The sequence below is a fragment of the Camponotus floridanus genome, unplaced genomic scaffold (genome assembly GCF_003227725.1).
Source record: "Camponotus floridanus strain SB8 unplaced genomic scaffold, Cflo_v7.5 scaffold22, whole genome shotgun sequence".
Lineage (NCBI taxonomy): Eukaryota > Metazoa > Arthropoda > Insecta > Hymenoptera > Formicidae > Camponotus > Camponotus floridanus.
Window position 1 is genome coordinate 1,309,107 of NW_020229348.1, and position 13,386 is coordinate 1,322,492.

Below are 13,386 nucleotides of genomic sequence, written 5' to 3' on the forward strand. Positions count from 1 at the left end.
CTATATGCGCGGGAATCTTTAAAGTGTTAAATTCAAATTTGTCATTTCTCTAGTAATTTGTATTTATATTTTTACATGGATATCAGGAAATTTGATTATGCACAAATTAAATTATAAAATTTAATAATCTACTTAATTGAAAAAATCAATTTAACTAATTTCTGCTATTAGTACTAATTTGGGCTGATAAATTATAAGGAAATATCTTTTACCCCATAATTTATTCATGAATCAACACACAAAATTATTTGGAAAAATATATCTGTGAATATCTGTTATGTATGCTTTTCAAGTATTCAGCTAATCAGAAACAAGATATAATACTTAAATATTTCATATTTTTTATAATCAGTATTCAATATATTGAATATATTTTCATGATTTAAAAGAAATAAATATTGTTTTATTTGATAAATGCACTTTTTACATGGAACAAAAAAACAATGTATTTAAGAAATTGCATTTGAGAAATATTCCCAAAATAAAAGCTACATTTAGTTTCATTCTAAGGATAAGATATTATCTAAGGATAAATAAATGTTGCTCATACTTTTTACATTTGTTTTACTTATCACTTGTTCATAATTACACAAATCTTGTTAGATATAGTCTGGAAAAGAAGAAAAGCATACAGAGAAAATCACAGGCATATCATTGGATATGTGACGAAAATTCGTGATAATACAAACCCTAAAAAGTGTCATTTTAAATGACATATTTAAAACGGATTCAAATGCACTAAATGTCTACATCGATTCTTCAGCAGCCGGCAGCGGTTTTGAAACGCGCGTTCACGTCCTTCCAATTGACAATGTCAAAGATTGCTTTCACATAGTCGGGACGTACATTCTTGTATTGCAAATAATAAGCATGTTCCCATACATCGATACCAAAGAGAGGTATAAGACCAGTTGTGGCTTGCAGCGGATCCTGATTCGCACAGGTCGCTATTCTGAGCGACTTCGCTTTTTGATCATATCCAAGCCAACCCCAGCCAGAGCCCTGAATTGCCACAGTTGTTTCAGATAAACGTTTTTTCAATTCTTCCAAACTGCCAAAATCCTTCTCAATCTGTTTCACCAAGGTGGCTAGGACAATTAATAGATATATCAATATATTACAGTTTTAAAAAGGCAATTTTAAAATTCTCTGATACATATATTAATATTTAAATTTGATGTATTTTTCCCTATTTTTTATCTTTAAGAAAAATAAAATTTCACAATTTTTAAATATCATATTTATTTGAAAGAATCTTTTACAGAGCTATTTCTTTAATTTCATATATTATTTGAAAAAATTTTTTAAAACTTAAAATCTTAAAGTCAACATTAACTATATATTAGAGACTAATTATGATTATACACTATAAAATTTAATTAACTGAGAATTACAAATATCATCATTTAAATCATTAAAAGGTAAAATGTGATAGATTGAATCTTACAGCTTCAATCTAATACAAACTTTAAAAAGAGAGAACTCTGCAAAGATACACATTTTTAAAAATTACTTCCTATTTTCATATGAAACAAATTTAATTCACTTAGTATTTCTTTTCTATATATGTGTCCAAAAATTAATTAATTGATTATATTCATTTTTCTCATTATTACCATCTGGATCACCACCACAGGGTGAAAGATTACACCAGAAGATCGAATGATTGATATGACCACCACCATTAAACTTGATGGCTGGGGCTAGAGCGATTTGTGTATTGACGTCACCTTTTGCAGCTGCTTCCTTCAACTTCTCTTCAGCAATATTCAAGTTATTGACATATGTTGCGTGATGTTTGGAATGATGAAGCTGCATTATTTCTGCACTTATGATGGGCTCTAGAGCTTTATAATCATACGGTAAATCTGGAAGCGAGTGCTTTGATCTCACAAATATGTCCTTGCTGTAAATTGCATTAACCACTGTTAATATTGAATTATATTGTTTATAAGAAATGTAAGATATATAGAAAACATTTAGTATGTAAAAAATAGATACACATAATAAATGCGTTTTTTAATTTTCAAATGTTCATTATTTCTCATTACAATTATAATATAATTTGCAATTTATCGAAGATGTAATTATCAAAAAACTATACTTAAGAATGCACATAAAAAATTGATTACAAGCTCTAGATAGACAGTTTAATTATATATCGATAAGCGAATATAAAATTTATTTTTTGAAACATTGTATTGTTCGTTTGTTTGAAAAACGGAACATTTCTTTAAATAAATCATACATAAATTTTTGCCGGTCGTGAATAAATGCACAAGAAAGACATCTAGAATCTAAAAGTAAATTATTTTTTGTTTGCATGATTATTCATTGCGCATCTTGTTTGTCAATCTTATTTCATATAAATTGCTGACATACATATCATTCTACATAAATTATTAACGATTCACACACAAATGAAAGCTCGATGCAGATAAGAAATATATCGGTGCAAAAATATTGAGGTTATATATTAGGTTAGAAATATTACATAATACGAAAACAAGATCGAATGTTAAGCGATATTGGTATATTTACATTGTATTGGAGACGAGAATACGCCTTACTGCAAACATGATGGAAAAAATAGAAAAGTGGACTTTATTTTTGAAAAATAATTCAATGATTCCTCTTGACAGATCTATTTGGTTAGTCTTGGTTTTTATTACAAACTGTTTGCGTACACGAAGTATACCACGCTAGTAGCGCAAACTACTGGCAAACTACTTGCCGAATACTTGCGATACCGACTTTTGCAATATCGCATTATCCATAAATGCGACCAACGTAGAATGGTAGAAAGATTGTGAATCGTGAAGCAAATTCTACCGCGCGCGCGGGAGACGGGAGACTCACATGCATGCGTAATGTCACTGTCATGTGATCGATATAAGCAGGCTCGTATCTAGATATAATTGCACCGTATAAAGGATCATAAATTCTCTATTGTTTTTTTTAATATAAAATATTTTATATAAACATAAACTTATATCGAGTAAATAATTTAAATAATTAATGATGACTTTATGTGATTTAACCATATAAATATATTTTTAATATATATATATTTAATGATTTAATGATATAATTTAATGATTAATAATGATTTTAAAAAAAGAAGGCACCATAATTACAAAATATTGCATACGAAAAAATTTTATTTTCAGTGTATAATTAGAAGTTATTATTATATTTTGTAGTAGATTCTTAAAAGAAAAATAATGACATGATGTAAAAATTTAAGATGAAATACATATCGTACATATTTTTTACAATACTTTAATGTAAATTTATATATATTTAATATCTTTTATTTCTATGTGTGTTTTCTCTCCTTGAAAACGAAAATAAAAATATAAAAAAAGACAAATATAAAAAACAAACTTTTATGTATACTTTTATACATATAAACTTTTATATATAAAATATTATATCTCACACATAATTTCATACAATTTTTTTAGGAAATTATAAACGTAAATTTACATACTTTATATAGTTTTTTAAAAGATTAGAAATTTTTAATATATTAGTTTTATATATTAATTCTGTAAATTCAATTTATATATATATATATATATATATATATATATATATATATATATATATATGCTTTGCTAAAAAAACTTACATTTTAAATAATTTATATATTTTCTTTTCTTTCTTTTACTCTCCAATTATTAAATAAAAGAGCAATAAACACATACGCATGATTAATATTGTCTTATGCCACATAAAAGTATATATATACATTGGAATTATTACATATATAATTTAGATTTAGATGATGTGTTTTCATTTATATATATCTAAAAGTAATGATTATTTATTTGTTTACTTAAAATATGGTCAGGCGTTTTTTATTAATTCTTGACAATTTTTTGTATTATTCATTTTTACTGATTAATCAAACTTTTACTAATTTACATAAAATGTTGTTACAAGAAATTTACAAAATATAAATAAAGTCTGATTGTGTTGGTTTCTTTTACAGCATCTGGCTGTTATAAATCATAAGCCGATAATCAAATTTATTTGATATATCTGTATAATATAATTTGTAACTTGGTCATATGCAAATAATTTGATGTAATTATAAATTTCAAATTTTATACTAATCTATTATTACAAGAATATTTACAAGTTTGTTAATTTTTAGAAACAATATTAGCATTTGAAGTTATTACCAATACAGGTACTGAAATTACGTTTCTTTCTTTATGGCTTCGTTTATTCGAGCATTGTTCTATAAACAGCCAACGTTGCGTTAATTGAAAAATTTTGTACACAGGAACGAGAGAAAACATATAAAATCATATCGCGAATTTTCGCCACATTTTGATTGGATATAATTCAAAATCAAACCTAAAATATCGTTCATTCTGGGTCACTTTGTAGAGTCTCACCATTAGTTAAAACTAATGCATCATCATCGCCTTCATTATAATCGAGAGAAAGAATACTTTCTCTACGTTTCTTCTTGTGCGTCCTTTCATCATCACTACTGGCTGCACTTTTCTCCCTCTTTGTCCTGTCCCTACCCCGCGTTGTTCGCGTTAGCACCTCTTCCCCGTTTGATTTACCACTATTCCTATTGTGACTTTTACTCCTTAATATTCGTTTGTTCCGATTCTCCTCGTGCTCCTCTTCTCTATCACTGAGTTCTTCATTTTCAACCTTAATAATTAATGCCGCGGAATCGCTAGAACTCTCGTCATTGTGATCGGCTTGATTAAGTTTTCTTTCTGCACGTTCTGTTCTTTCGACACTAGTAAGTTCACTCTGGGGCGACGTTAACGGTGGAGTTCTTACACCTTTGCACATATCACTGTCCTCCATTGGTTTTGGAGGTTTTGTATCTGGTGCAATTTCTTCTGATTCCTCCTTTTTAATCGGGGGCGTATGGGGTGATAAACCATTCGATAAATTATTCTCATTTGTATTCGCCTTTAATGCTGCATTTTCCTGTTGTAATAGTGTGACGGATTCTCGAGCCTTGCGCAATTCTTGTTGTAAGAAGTAAATAGTACTCTGCATACCTTCCACGTCTTCATCTAAATCCTGTAGAAACTCGTCCAATTCTGTAAAATGAAAAAAAAAATGTTCAAGATCTATAACGCTTTCCAATATATAATATTCAAGACATTTCAATTATAAAAAAGATTCGATTTTAATTATAATAATTATAAAATTGCTTTACATAAGGTAAGTTATAAATCAATAAATATTTAATAAGATACCTGATTGTGACTTTTTGACTTCTTCACTGAAACTTTTTTGTAAGGCAAGTTCGCCTTCCAACTTAGCGATACGTCCACTAGCAATCATACGACCAAGCTCTTCATTTTCTTGATATAATAATCTACATTTGGCCATTAACCTTTTCCCTGTATTACTGTAAGTAAAATATAATTAGTAAGAAAAGCACTACATATATTTTATTCAATACATAAATACTAGAGAAACTTTTTCTGACCTGTCTGGTGTAAATTTCCAAGCGCTTAGCTCATTTTGTGTATCCTCTAATTTACCCTTGGTCGTTATTAATTCTTGTCTTAATTTCTGTATCAATATATTAACAGCTGGATCTAACAGAGCAGACCTTAATGCAGCTGCGGACGGAGCTTGGGTGGCTTTCATTTCAGTAATTTGATTCTAACACACAGAAAAAGTCTTTTTTTATTTATAGGTTTACATAAAAATAAGTTTTGCAAGATAAATTTTACTAAAATTTCAGTATATCTGAAAATGTTTACATACAATATATTCTTGCAATTCCTGCTCTTTAGAGGCAAGCCTTCTTACTAAGATCTTCTCCCTGTGAGATGCTTCTACATATTGTTGTCTGTATTTGTTTTCGGATTCTCTCAATGAAGCTAGATCACCTATAAAGGAATAGTCTATAAATTTTTCTACCTCTAGAATTTCAATATCCAATGGCATCTATGTGTTTCTCAAAATTTTAATATATTTATGACATATATATATTCAACACAATATATCTCTTTCAAGAAAAATATTTCCTAAAATACTAAAATTATATGTTACATTTAAAATGATTACAGTGAACTAATGGAATATATTTCATAGAGGAAATATATAATATGTTTATATACATATATATAATTATTGAACCTATTTTAAGCTTGCAATAGTTTATCTTGTTTGAAAATTTAGTTATTAGTTTTATCTATTTTATTAAAATTTTTTTAAAAATTATTTTTTTTAAGTGTTTTATGTAAATTTAATTTTTTGTTTTATATAAAATTTAATTTTCTTATAAATAAACAAGATACTGTGATATGAATATAAATAAGATATGAGATATGAATAAACAAGAAAATATAAATTTAATTTTTATAAATTCTGATTTAAATAAATAACATTTATATAAATATACACAAGGCTTAATTCTTGTTAATTTTCGTAATTTTATAAATTATAAAAAGTAAATCTATTATTAGCTATATTTCTATAAAACATATTTCAATAAGAAAATTTTTTCTGTTTAATGTTTCTGAAAATAATTAAATTTTTAGTTATAATAAAAAATAAAAGAATTAAAATTTATTATTATAAAGAAATGTAAAGTTAAATATATGTTATTAATTCTATTGTAATAGAACTTCTATTGTAATAGAACTTTTTTTTATCAATAATCTCGTCAATAATATATTTAAAAATATTTAAAAAATGTCTCTTTTGTAGCTATAACTGCAAAAATTGAAATCAATGATAATTTTCTATTTTCTGAACATACACATTTATATAATGAAAAAAATATGAATTTATGAACCACATAGAGTGCTTGAAACCTTGGACTATAAATGTATTGTATTTGTGTGATTATGTAAAATATTTTGTATAATTTTTATATGTAAATATACATGTATAAAGAGAGAAAAAGTTTTTGTTGGAATTAAATGTGTATTGGTGAAAAATTACTATTTGTAATTTTAACCTAAGTGCGCATAAATAAACTATATACTTTCATAAGTATGTGACAATGACTGCCTGACAACTGACATTGTTAACTAGCGCATACTTTGATTTTGGAGCTCGTTGCGATGTGCCATTTGTGAGATTCTCTGTACTTCCACCAAGACCAAGAGTGGATGTTACTTTTCTTCCGCAAGAATCAAGCATGTACTTGTTGTAGGCACAGATGTTGTAACAAGACGCCGGCCGGGCTTAATTCACAGGTTTGTACTTTTGAGAAATTCGTTTCTGATATCCGGACATTATGGTGCAGGTATAAATGCATGCACACAAGTTGCATTCATAGTGAGAATATGTAGAGGGATGATTGGTCTAGGAATACAATTAATTAAAAATTGCATTATCTAATTGGGAAAAGGTTCAAAAACAAAAGGTAATATATAAAAATATATAGATTTGAAAAGAAGAGAATGGGGAGAGAGAGCAGATGGATAAGATTAGGTAATAGTGTTCCAGTTTTGGTAACGGCGAATGTTGTGGTTGCGTACTTCACCGAGAGATTTAAATTCACGCACCCCAAAATGCAGTGTTTTGGCCAAAGGGTGACATGGATCCATTCTTATTATTCCTCTGAGTTGTAAAGTCAGCGTCCTCATAAAAACGCTGTGCTTTTCATCTCATCATTGTTAAGTAGAAACTCGGTATTTCGAATTACACGCGCGCACACACTTGTCCTGTATTTGGCGGTATAATTATTACACTGCAGAAGTATACGCGATACACTGCACAGGCACTTATAAAGTGTTATTTTGGACTAGACGATTGTGTCTTCCACAATATTGATGGTAGACACATTTTTTGCAAAGAAATGGACGTCTCTTGATACACATGAACACTTGTTATTTCAGCCATATTCACTTTTACTCGCTAACTACGCTTTTCATGGCTGACAGTGTAACTGCTCACAGAAAAATTTAGTATGGATATATCTTAGCCTACAAATATATCCCAGCTTTTTGCATATTATATATATGGCTATCACTCCACCTATGCTCACAGGTACCTTAAGATTTTTGTGTTTTATGTCACTATACATATGAATCTAATTTAATTATCCACACTACACATCACAAATGCTGTTTCAAAAATTAATATATAATCGAATATTGCTCAACACTACATTGCATATTATAAAACGCAACATTATTTCAGTTTTATATCTTTCTAATACTTGTGCAAATATAACAATCTGACTGCACATGTACTGAGCTTTTTCATAAAGAGTGAAAAAATATTTTATACCTACAGTGTATTACTTATTTACTAAAGCTTTTTCATTATCTTAACCCTATAAACAATTTAGTTATAGTATCCTAGACACTGATCTAATGAACCCTATGCTTAGCGTCCCTATGAGAGTCTTGTCTTTTATAAAAGACCGTTGTGTTCTGGCATTCGTTAATTCGCTTAAGATATGTGGTGAGTGAGGTGGTCTCACTCGTGTGATCTCAGTACCTTCCTGAGCTGCCGCCTGGGCTTCTAGACACTCCACATACAAGTCCTGTTCATGCCATTTGGCTGCTAGCTCGTCCTTTGTCAAGTTGTCCAATTGTTGCTGAGTAAGCTTCAAGCGTCTTGGTTGCCTAGGGGAATGCGGGCTACTGGGTTTTCCACTGATGCTATTGCTCTGAGGACTCCTTGGTGAGGATGGTCCTGCCGACTTCACTTCGCTGCATTCATCTGCCATTTCACTGCCAATTTGTAGCAGTTGGGATGTTGATATGCAGAAGAAGCCTTTATCGAGCTTTATGAGCACAAGACCTTGTGTTCATTAATGTTACAATGATGATTGTACCACTGATCAAATATGGTGATGCAGTTGGTGTTAGGAGATATTCATCTAAGACAGAAAAGTGTGACATAATTAGTATCAAGCATCACATAAATGAATTTTAAAACTATTTGTAAACTATTCCTTACTTGAATTATGTGATATAAATAATATTTTGTTAAACAAATTACTTTATTTGTATATATTAATTTATTTGTGCATATTTTTATTAAGAATAAATATTTTAAAAAATAATTCTGTAAAGCAGATATGCATTATCCTAAGATTAATTTCAAACATATGATATATTTAACATTGTGGGTGTGTGTGTATATATATATCTGATTTATATTAACCTACAGATCACTTTATTAAATATTTATTCACATTGCTATTGAAATTACTAGCATGTTTATACATTTATGGAATTAACTTATGATTTTTTGTCAAAATTATAATATATAAAAATACATGTGTCCTTTTCTTTTCCAATCGATTCAACAATGTGTATGATACACGCAAGTTACATTAAATTATTCCTATTTGAAAATATATATCAGAATCAAATTGATTGATACACATTCGTAATAAAGCATAACAAGCACGCGCGTAATAAATTGCTATAACAAGCTAAGATGACATGAAACTCTGGAGAATATTCTCAAGTCACGTGAATAGTCGCGAGAATCTATCGTAGTGGCAATTAAGAAAGCGGAATGCATGTCTCCGGCAGAAGACAGACTTGTGACGCCATTACGTCGACATGTCTGCCACGAAGGAGCATTTACGCTCGAGCATTCTTTATTTTTTTTTTTTTCACTTGTGCTTCATCTCTTCCTTCTTTTCCCTCACTCTTCAAAGGATCAAATGTCACGAGATGTAGATTTCAATAACTATTCGTGAACTTCGAATCGCGGATAAGAATGACAATTCGCGAAGCTAATTCATCGCGATCGATTTTCAGTCATCGCGCTTTCTCCAAAATTGTTCTCGCCTAAAATCTTACACCTACCTATCTATCTCATCCGTTAGAATCAGACAGAGGTGTTTCTATTATAAAGATGTTCGCTCGGTATCAGAAGAGAGACGAAAACCGTAACATCGTGCGCACGTACAAGATCTTACATCCGTGGAAAAAGCGCCAAACGGATTCTCCGCGTGCGGCGAACAGAACTTCTCTCTCCCTCTCCCTCTCTCTCTCTCTCTCTGTCTCTTCGCGATCGATCAATCCGAGCGGAACCGAACGCACGAGGAAACGTGTAGTTCGCGGCCAAAAGCTAGCCGCGGTACTTTGACATACGACGCCACATATGAAGAAAAAATCAGACGCGGAAACACCCCGGAAAAACGCGCGATACACTCGTCAAGAACGCTGCGACTAATCATGAATGACAATCACCTCTCCGCGATCCCCGAGAGGAGCGAACGAACGCGTGCCAGCGCATGCTCCAATCATGATCGACCTACAACCCAATACATACATACACCGGGTTAGTAGTATTAACACTCGTGACGGGAGACGAAAGGATAAGCTCGCGCATGCGCGTCAGCCCTGAGAGATGTCATGGCCTGCTTTTGGTGGTCCCTAGAGAACCTCTAGGAGAGAGAATGGACAACTGATCATGTGACATGTGATCAAGCTTTTTCATGATTGGCTGGCAGAAAATGTATCAATTTTAGCTATTGCGACGCCAATGCAAAATATGATACACACAAATAGGTTAATATATGTGTGTCATGTGTGTCCTATTTGTGTGTCATCATATTTTGCATTGGCGTCGCAATAGCTAAAATTGATACATTTTCTGCCAGCCAATCATGAAAAAGCTTGATCAGTTGTCCATTCTCTCTCCTAGAGGTTCTCTAGTGGTCCCTGAAAGCGATACTCCCTCTATGAACATTAAAAACGTGGACATGAACTACAAAGCCAATGTCCATGAATGTTCTCAGAGAATAATATATAATGTGTACAATTTCGTTAAAAATGTTTTAATGAAGAAAAAAAGTCATTATTAGAATTGGTATTATTATTTTTATTTAAAATTTATAAATATGGCAATGAATATAGAAAAATATTTATTTCATCTTTGAATTTACATTACATTGAAAGATTACAGTATCTTTCGCGATTGAATAATTTATTTACTATCAATTTATATACATAAGTGTTTTGTTATACTCTGATACTACCGGCATTTCATGCACATAGCGCGGAACGAAACCAGAAATTGTGCATATTATATATTATCCTCTGAGAATATTTATGGACATTGGCTTTGTAGTTCATGTCCACGTTTCCAACGTCCATAGAGGGAGTATCGCTTTCAGGGATCACCTAAAATCAGGCAATGACATCTCTCAGTCTTCTCTCTGTCATAAAAGTACATTCTTGATTTTTTCCGATTAGGAAATCTGTCGATGTTGGTAGCACTAGAAGCAGCGCGAATGTTGACTAATTTCAATTCATTTCTTGGCGCCATTAAATAAAGTACGCGGCACTTGCTATTTCGCTTAAATCCTGAAAAAGATAATAATAGTGTTTCACAGTTATACGTCGTTATACATAGATACTTTTCATCTACATTTCAATATGGATTTATTCATTTGCAACAAATGCTTCATCCCGATATACAGAGGACATCGGCCGTACAACATTACACAGTGCGGCCACATTTTCTGCCAGAAGTGTACGCAACAAGGTAAATAATAAAATTAAGAAACGGTATCACACATACACAGAATTTAATATCCATAATTATAATTTAATTTAATTTCTGTTACAGTGGAAAGGCAGTGTCCACGATGTCAATATATCAGTCCCGCATATATACCGTTAAAAGATCTGATGCCTACAACGATCTCGTTTTTTGAACCTGTTAACGAAATTTGGGATATGCTATCAAAAGCAGATAATTTGCGAACTGAACAGATGAAGATAATAATGCAACGCTTTCACGAAATTGTATATCATCTATTTTAAAAATCTAAATATATTTTAAAAATTTAATTGTATATCATCTATTTTATTTTTTTATGCTTCTCATGCAATTTCTTATCATAGCAAACACACACACACACACATAATATACATATACATGTATATATATTTTTTATATAAATATCATATATACATACATGCACGCATACACACATATGCACGCATATATATATATATATATATATATATATATATATATATATATCTTAAATATAAATATATAATATACAAATATGGACACACATACACATATATATTTATATTATATATTTCTTATAGTTATATTATCTATATTTCTTTGATCTTATCTTTTTAATAACACACACAATTCTCTCTAATAATTGTGCCATATCTTTTAAGGAAGAAAAATATGGGAAATTAAAAAGTGATATGCCTCAAGTTCAACATAATTTTAAAATATTAAGAGAAAGATATATAAATCTTAAGAACGAGACGGAAAAAGCCCGCAAAAAGTTATTACAAATGCAAAATACATGCAAAATGCAAAATAATCAGCAATCTGTATTCTGCAAAATGAACGCACCGAGAGATTCCAATTCTACTCGTATACATTTGTCAAGTACAGGGTAAATACAAAAAACATATATTAAGCTATATATATTTTTCAATAATTATTATTATATAATATAATAATTAATATAATAAATTATAATATAATAATATAATATATAATAATATAATATAATGGTTATTATTATATTATTATTATGAACGAAAAATATTAAAAGATCTGAATAATGCGATACTTTATCAAACATTTTCTTAATGCATTTATTTCTTATTTACAGATGTGCCTCAACATCAGTGAACTCTTCGGAATTTTCTAATGCGATACCTAAATATCAAATCGATGCGGATGGGTTTCGCGTACCCAATCCAAAATCCGGTAGTTCTCTTTTTAAAAAAGATACGAATTCAAATTACAGTTTCATGAAATAATTTTTCTTTGTGTTTTTCTTTCTTTATATATTTATATAATCTAGAATTCATTATATTATCATACTTAAGTTGTACATGAAGTAAGAACTAATAAGTTTTATTTACAGTTAAAAGAATAATAATCTAAAAATCAAAAAATATCAATAAATTTTTGTTGTGTATTAAAAGAAAGATCCTTATAATGTGACGTGTTTCACATTATATTAATTCATTCATATCATATTTATAATTCACTACATTATATTTCTTCACGCTTTTATTAGATTATTAATTCTACACACATATAAAATAATTAAAGTTAGAGTTAAATAGGAGTTCTGAATAACATGTAAAAATAGCAAAAATATTAAAAATATATTTAGTATTATTTAAAAAGGTTCGTATTTATTGTTGCTGTGAAATATTTTTCCAGTGAAATATTTTTCCAATCACTTTATCAGATTAATATTTTTCATTTTTTTATATTTAACTTATTATGATTTTTTCTTTATTAAATTCGGTTTATTGATTTCAAAAAGATATATTTTTTACATTTCTTTTCGAATATGGCGGTTTTGCCACATTCTATCGATTAACCAATCAGGATAAAGGAATTTTTTTCAATTGGCCAATCAAACGTTACTCCAAGAAGAAAATTTTGGAACGCAATCCTGAA

General features: G+C 29.6%; 3 protein-coding genes across 7 annotated transcripts; 1 reads left to right on the forward strand and 2 right to left on the reverse strand.

Annotated features, from left to right (window-relative positions):
- Positions 1-547: 547 nt before the first annotated feature.
- Positions 548-2,868, reverse strand: LOC105252864 (superoxide dismutase [Mn], mitochondrial). 2 transcript variants are annotated; one of them, XR_889338.3, is made up of 4 exons: positions 2,542-2,868; positions 1,617-1,906; positions 690-1,088; positions 548-610 (listed from the first exon to the last, which is right to left on the reverse strand). XR_889338.3 is itself a non-coding variant. In XM_011260494.3 (3 exons), the coding sequence occupies exons 1-3, from the start codon at positions 2,577-2,579 to the stop codon at positions 760-762; spliced, it is 657 nt and encodes a 218-aa protein (XP_011258796.2). In that variant the 5' UTR covers positions 2,580-2,868; the 3' UTR covers positions 548-759. The 2 variants fall into 2 exon arrangements, 1 of the variants encoding a protein (XP_011258796.2); XM_011260494.3 differs by having other exon boundaries at positions 548-1,088.
- A 1,259-nt stretch (positions 2,869-4,127) lies between these two features.
- LOC105252846 (pre-mRNA-splicing regulator female-lethal(2)D) lies at positions 4,128-10,222 on the reverse strand. 4 transcript variants are annotated; one of them, XM_011260461.3, is made up of 6 exons: positions 10,173-10,222; positions 8,458-8,842; positions 5,764-5,888; positions 5,480-5,658; positions 5,244-5,398; positions 4,128-5,084 (listed from the first exon to the last, which is right to left on the reverse strand). In XM_011260461.3, exons 2-6 carry the CDS (start codon positions 8,687-8,689, stop codon positions 4,381-4,383), a joined length of 1,395 nt encoding a protein of 464 aa, XP_011258763.1. In that variant the 5' UTR covers positions 8,690-8,842; positions 10,173-10,222; the 3' UTR covers positions 4,128-4,380. The 4 variants fall into 4 exon arrangements, with proteins under 4 accessions (XP_011258763.1, XP_011258753.1, XP_011258772.1 ...); XM_011260451.3 differs by having other exon boundaries at positions 9,786-10,222; XM_011260470.3 differs by lacking the exon at positions 10,173-10,222 and having other exon boundaries at positions 7,518-8,647.
- A 1,117-nt stretch (positions 10,223-11,339) lies between these two features.
- LOC112637909 (probable E3 SUMO-protein ligase RNF212) lies at positions 11,340-12,731 on the forward strand. The gene is made up of 4 exons (XM_025408604.1): positions 11,340-11,472; positions 11,557-11,735; positions 12,132-12,358; positions 12,581-12,731. The coding sequence occupies exons 1-4, from the start codon at positions 11,364-11,366 to the stop codon at positions 12,729-12,731; spliced, it is 666 nt and encodes a 221-aa protein (XP_025264389.1). The 5' UTR covers positions 11,340-11,363.
- The last annotated feature ends 655 nt before the right edge of the window (positions 12,732-13,386 follow it).

Coding starts and splice junctions, on each gene's coding strand:
- LOC105252864 (XM_011260494.3), bottom strand. CDS start 2,579: ATGTTTGCAGTAAGGCGTATTCTCGTCTCCAATACAAT. Junction 1,907..2,541: donor ATTCTCGTCTCCAATACAAT/GTAAATATACCA, acceptor TGCAATTTACAG/CAAGGACATATTTGTGAGAT. Junction 1,089..1,616: donor CTGTGGTGGTGATCCAGATG/GTAATAATGAGA, acceptor TAATTGTCCTAG/CCACCTTGGTGAAACAGATT.
- LOC105252846 (XM_011260461.3), bottom strand. CDS start 8,689: ATGGCAGATGAATGCAGCGAAGTGAAGTCGGCAGGACCATCCTCACCA. Junction 5,889..8,457: donor CCAGGCGGCAGCTCAGGAAG/GTACTGAGATCA, acceptor ATTCCTTTATAG/GTGATCTAGCTTCATTGAGA. Junction 5,399..5,479: donor TGGAAATTTACACCAGACAG/GTCAGAAAAAGT, acceptor TTTTACTTACAG/TAATACAGGGAAAAGGTTAA.
- LOC112637909 (XM_025408604.1), top strand. CDS start 11,364: ATGGATTTATTCATTTGCAACAAATGCTTCATCCCGATATACAGAGGA. Junction 11,473..11,556: donor CCAGAAGTGTACGCAACAAG/GTAAATAATAAA, acceptor TTTCTGTTACAG/TGGAAAGGCAGTGTCCACGA. Junction 12,359..12,580: donor ATACATTTGTCAAGTACAGG/GTAAATACAAAA, acceptor TCTTATTTACAG/ATGTGCCTCAACATCAGTGA.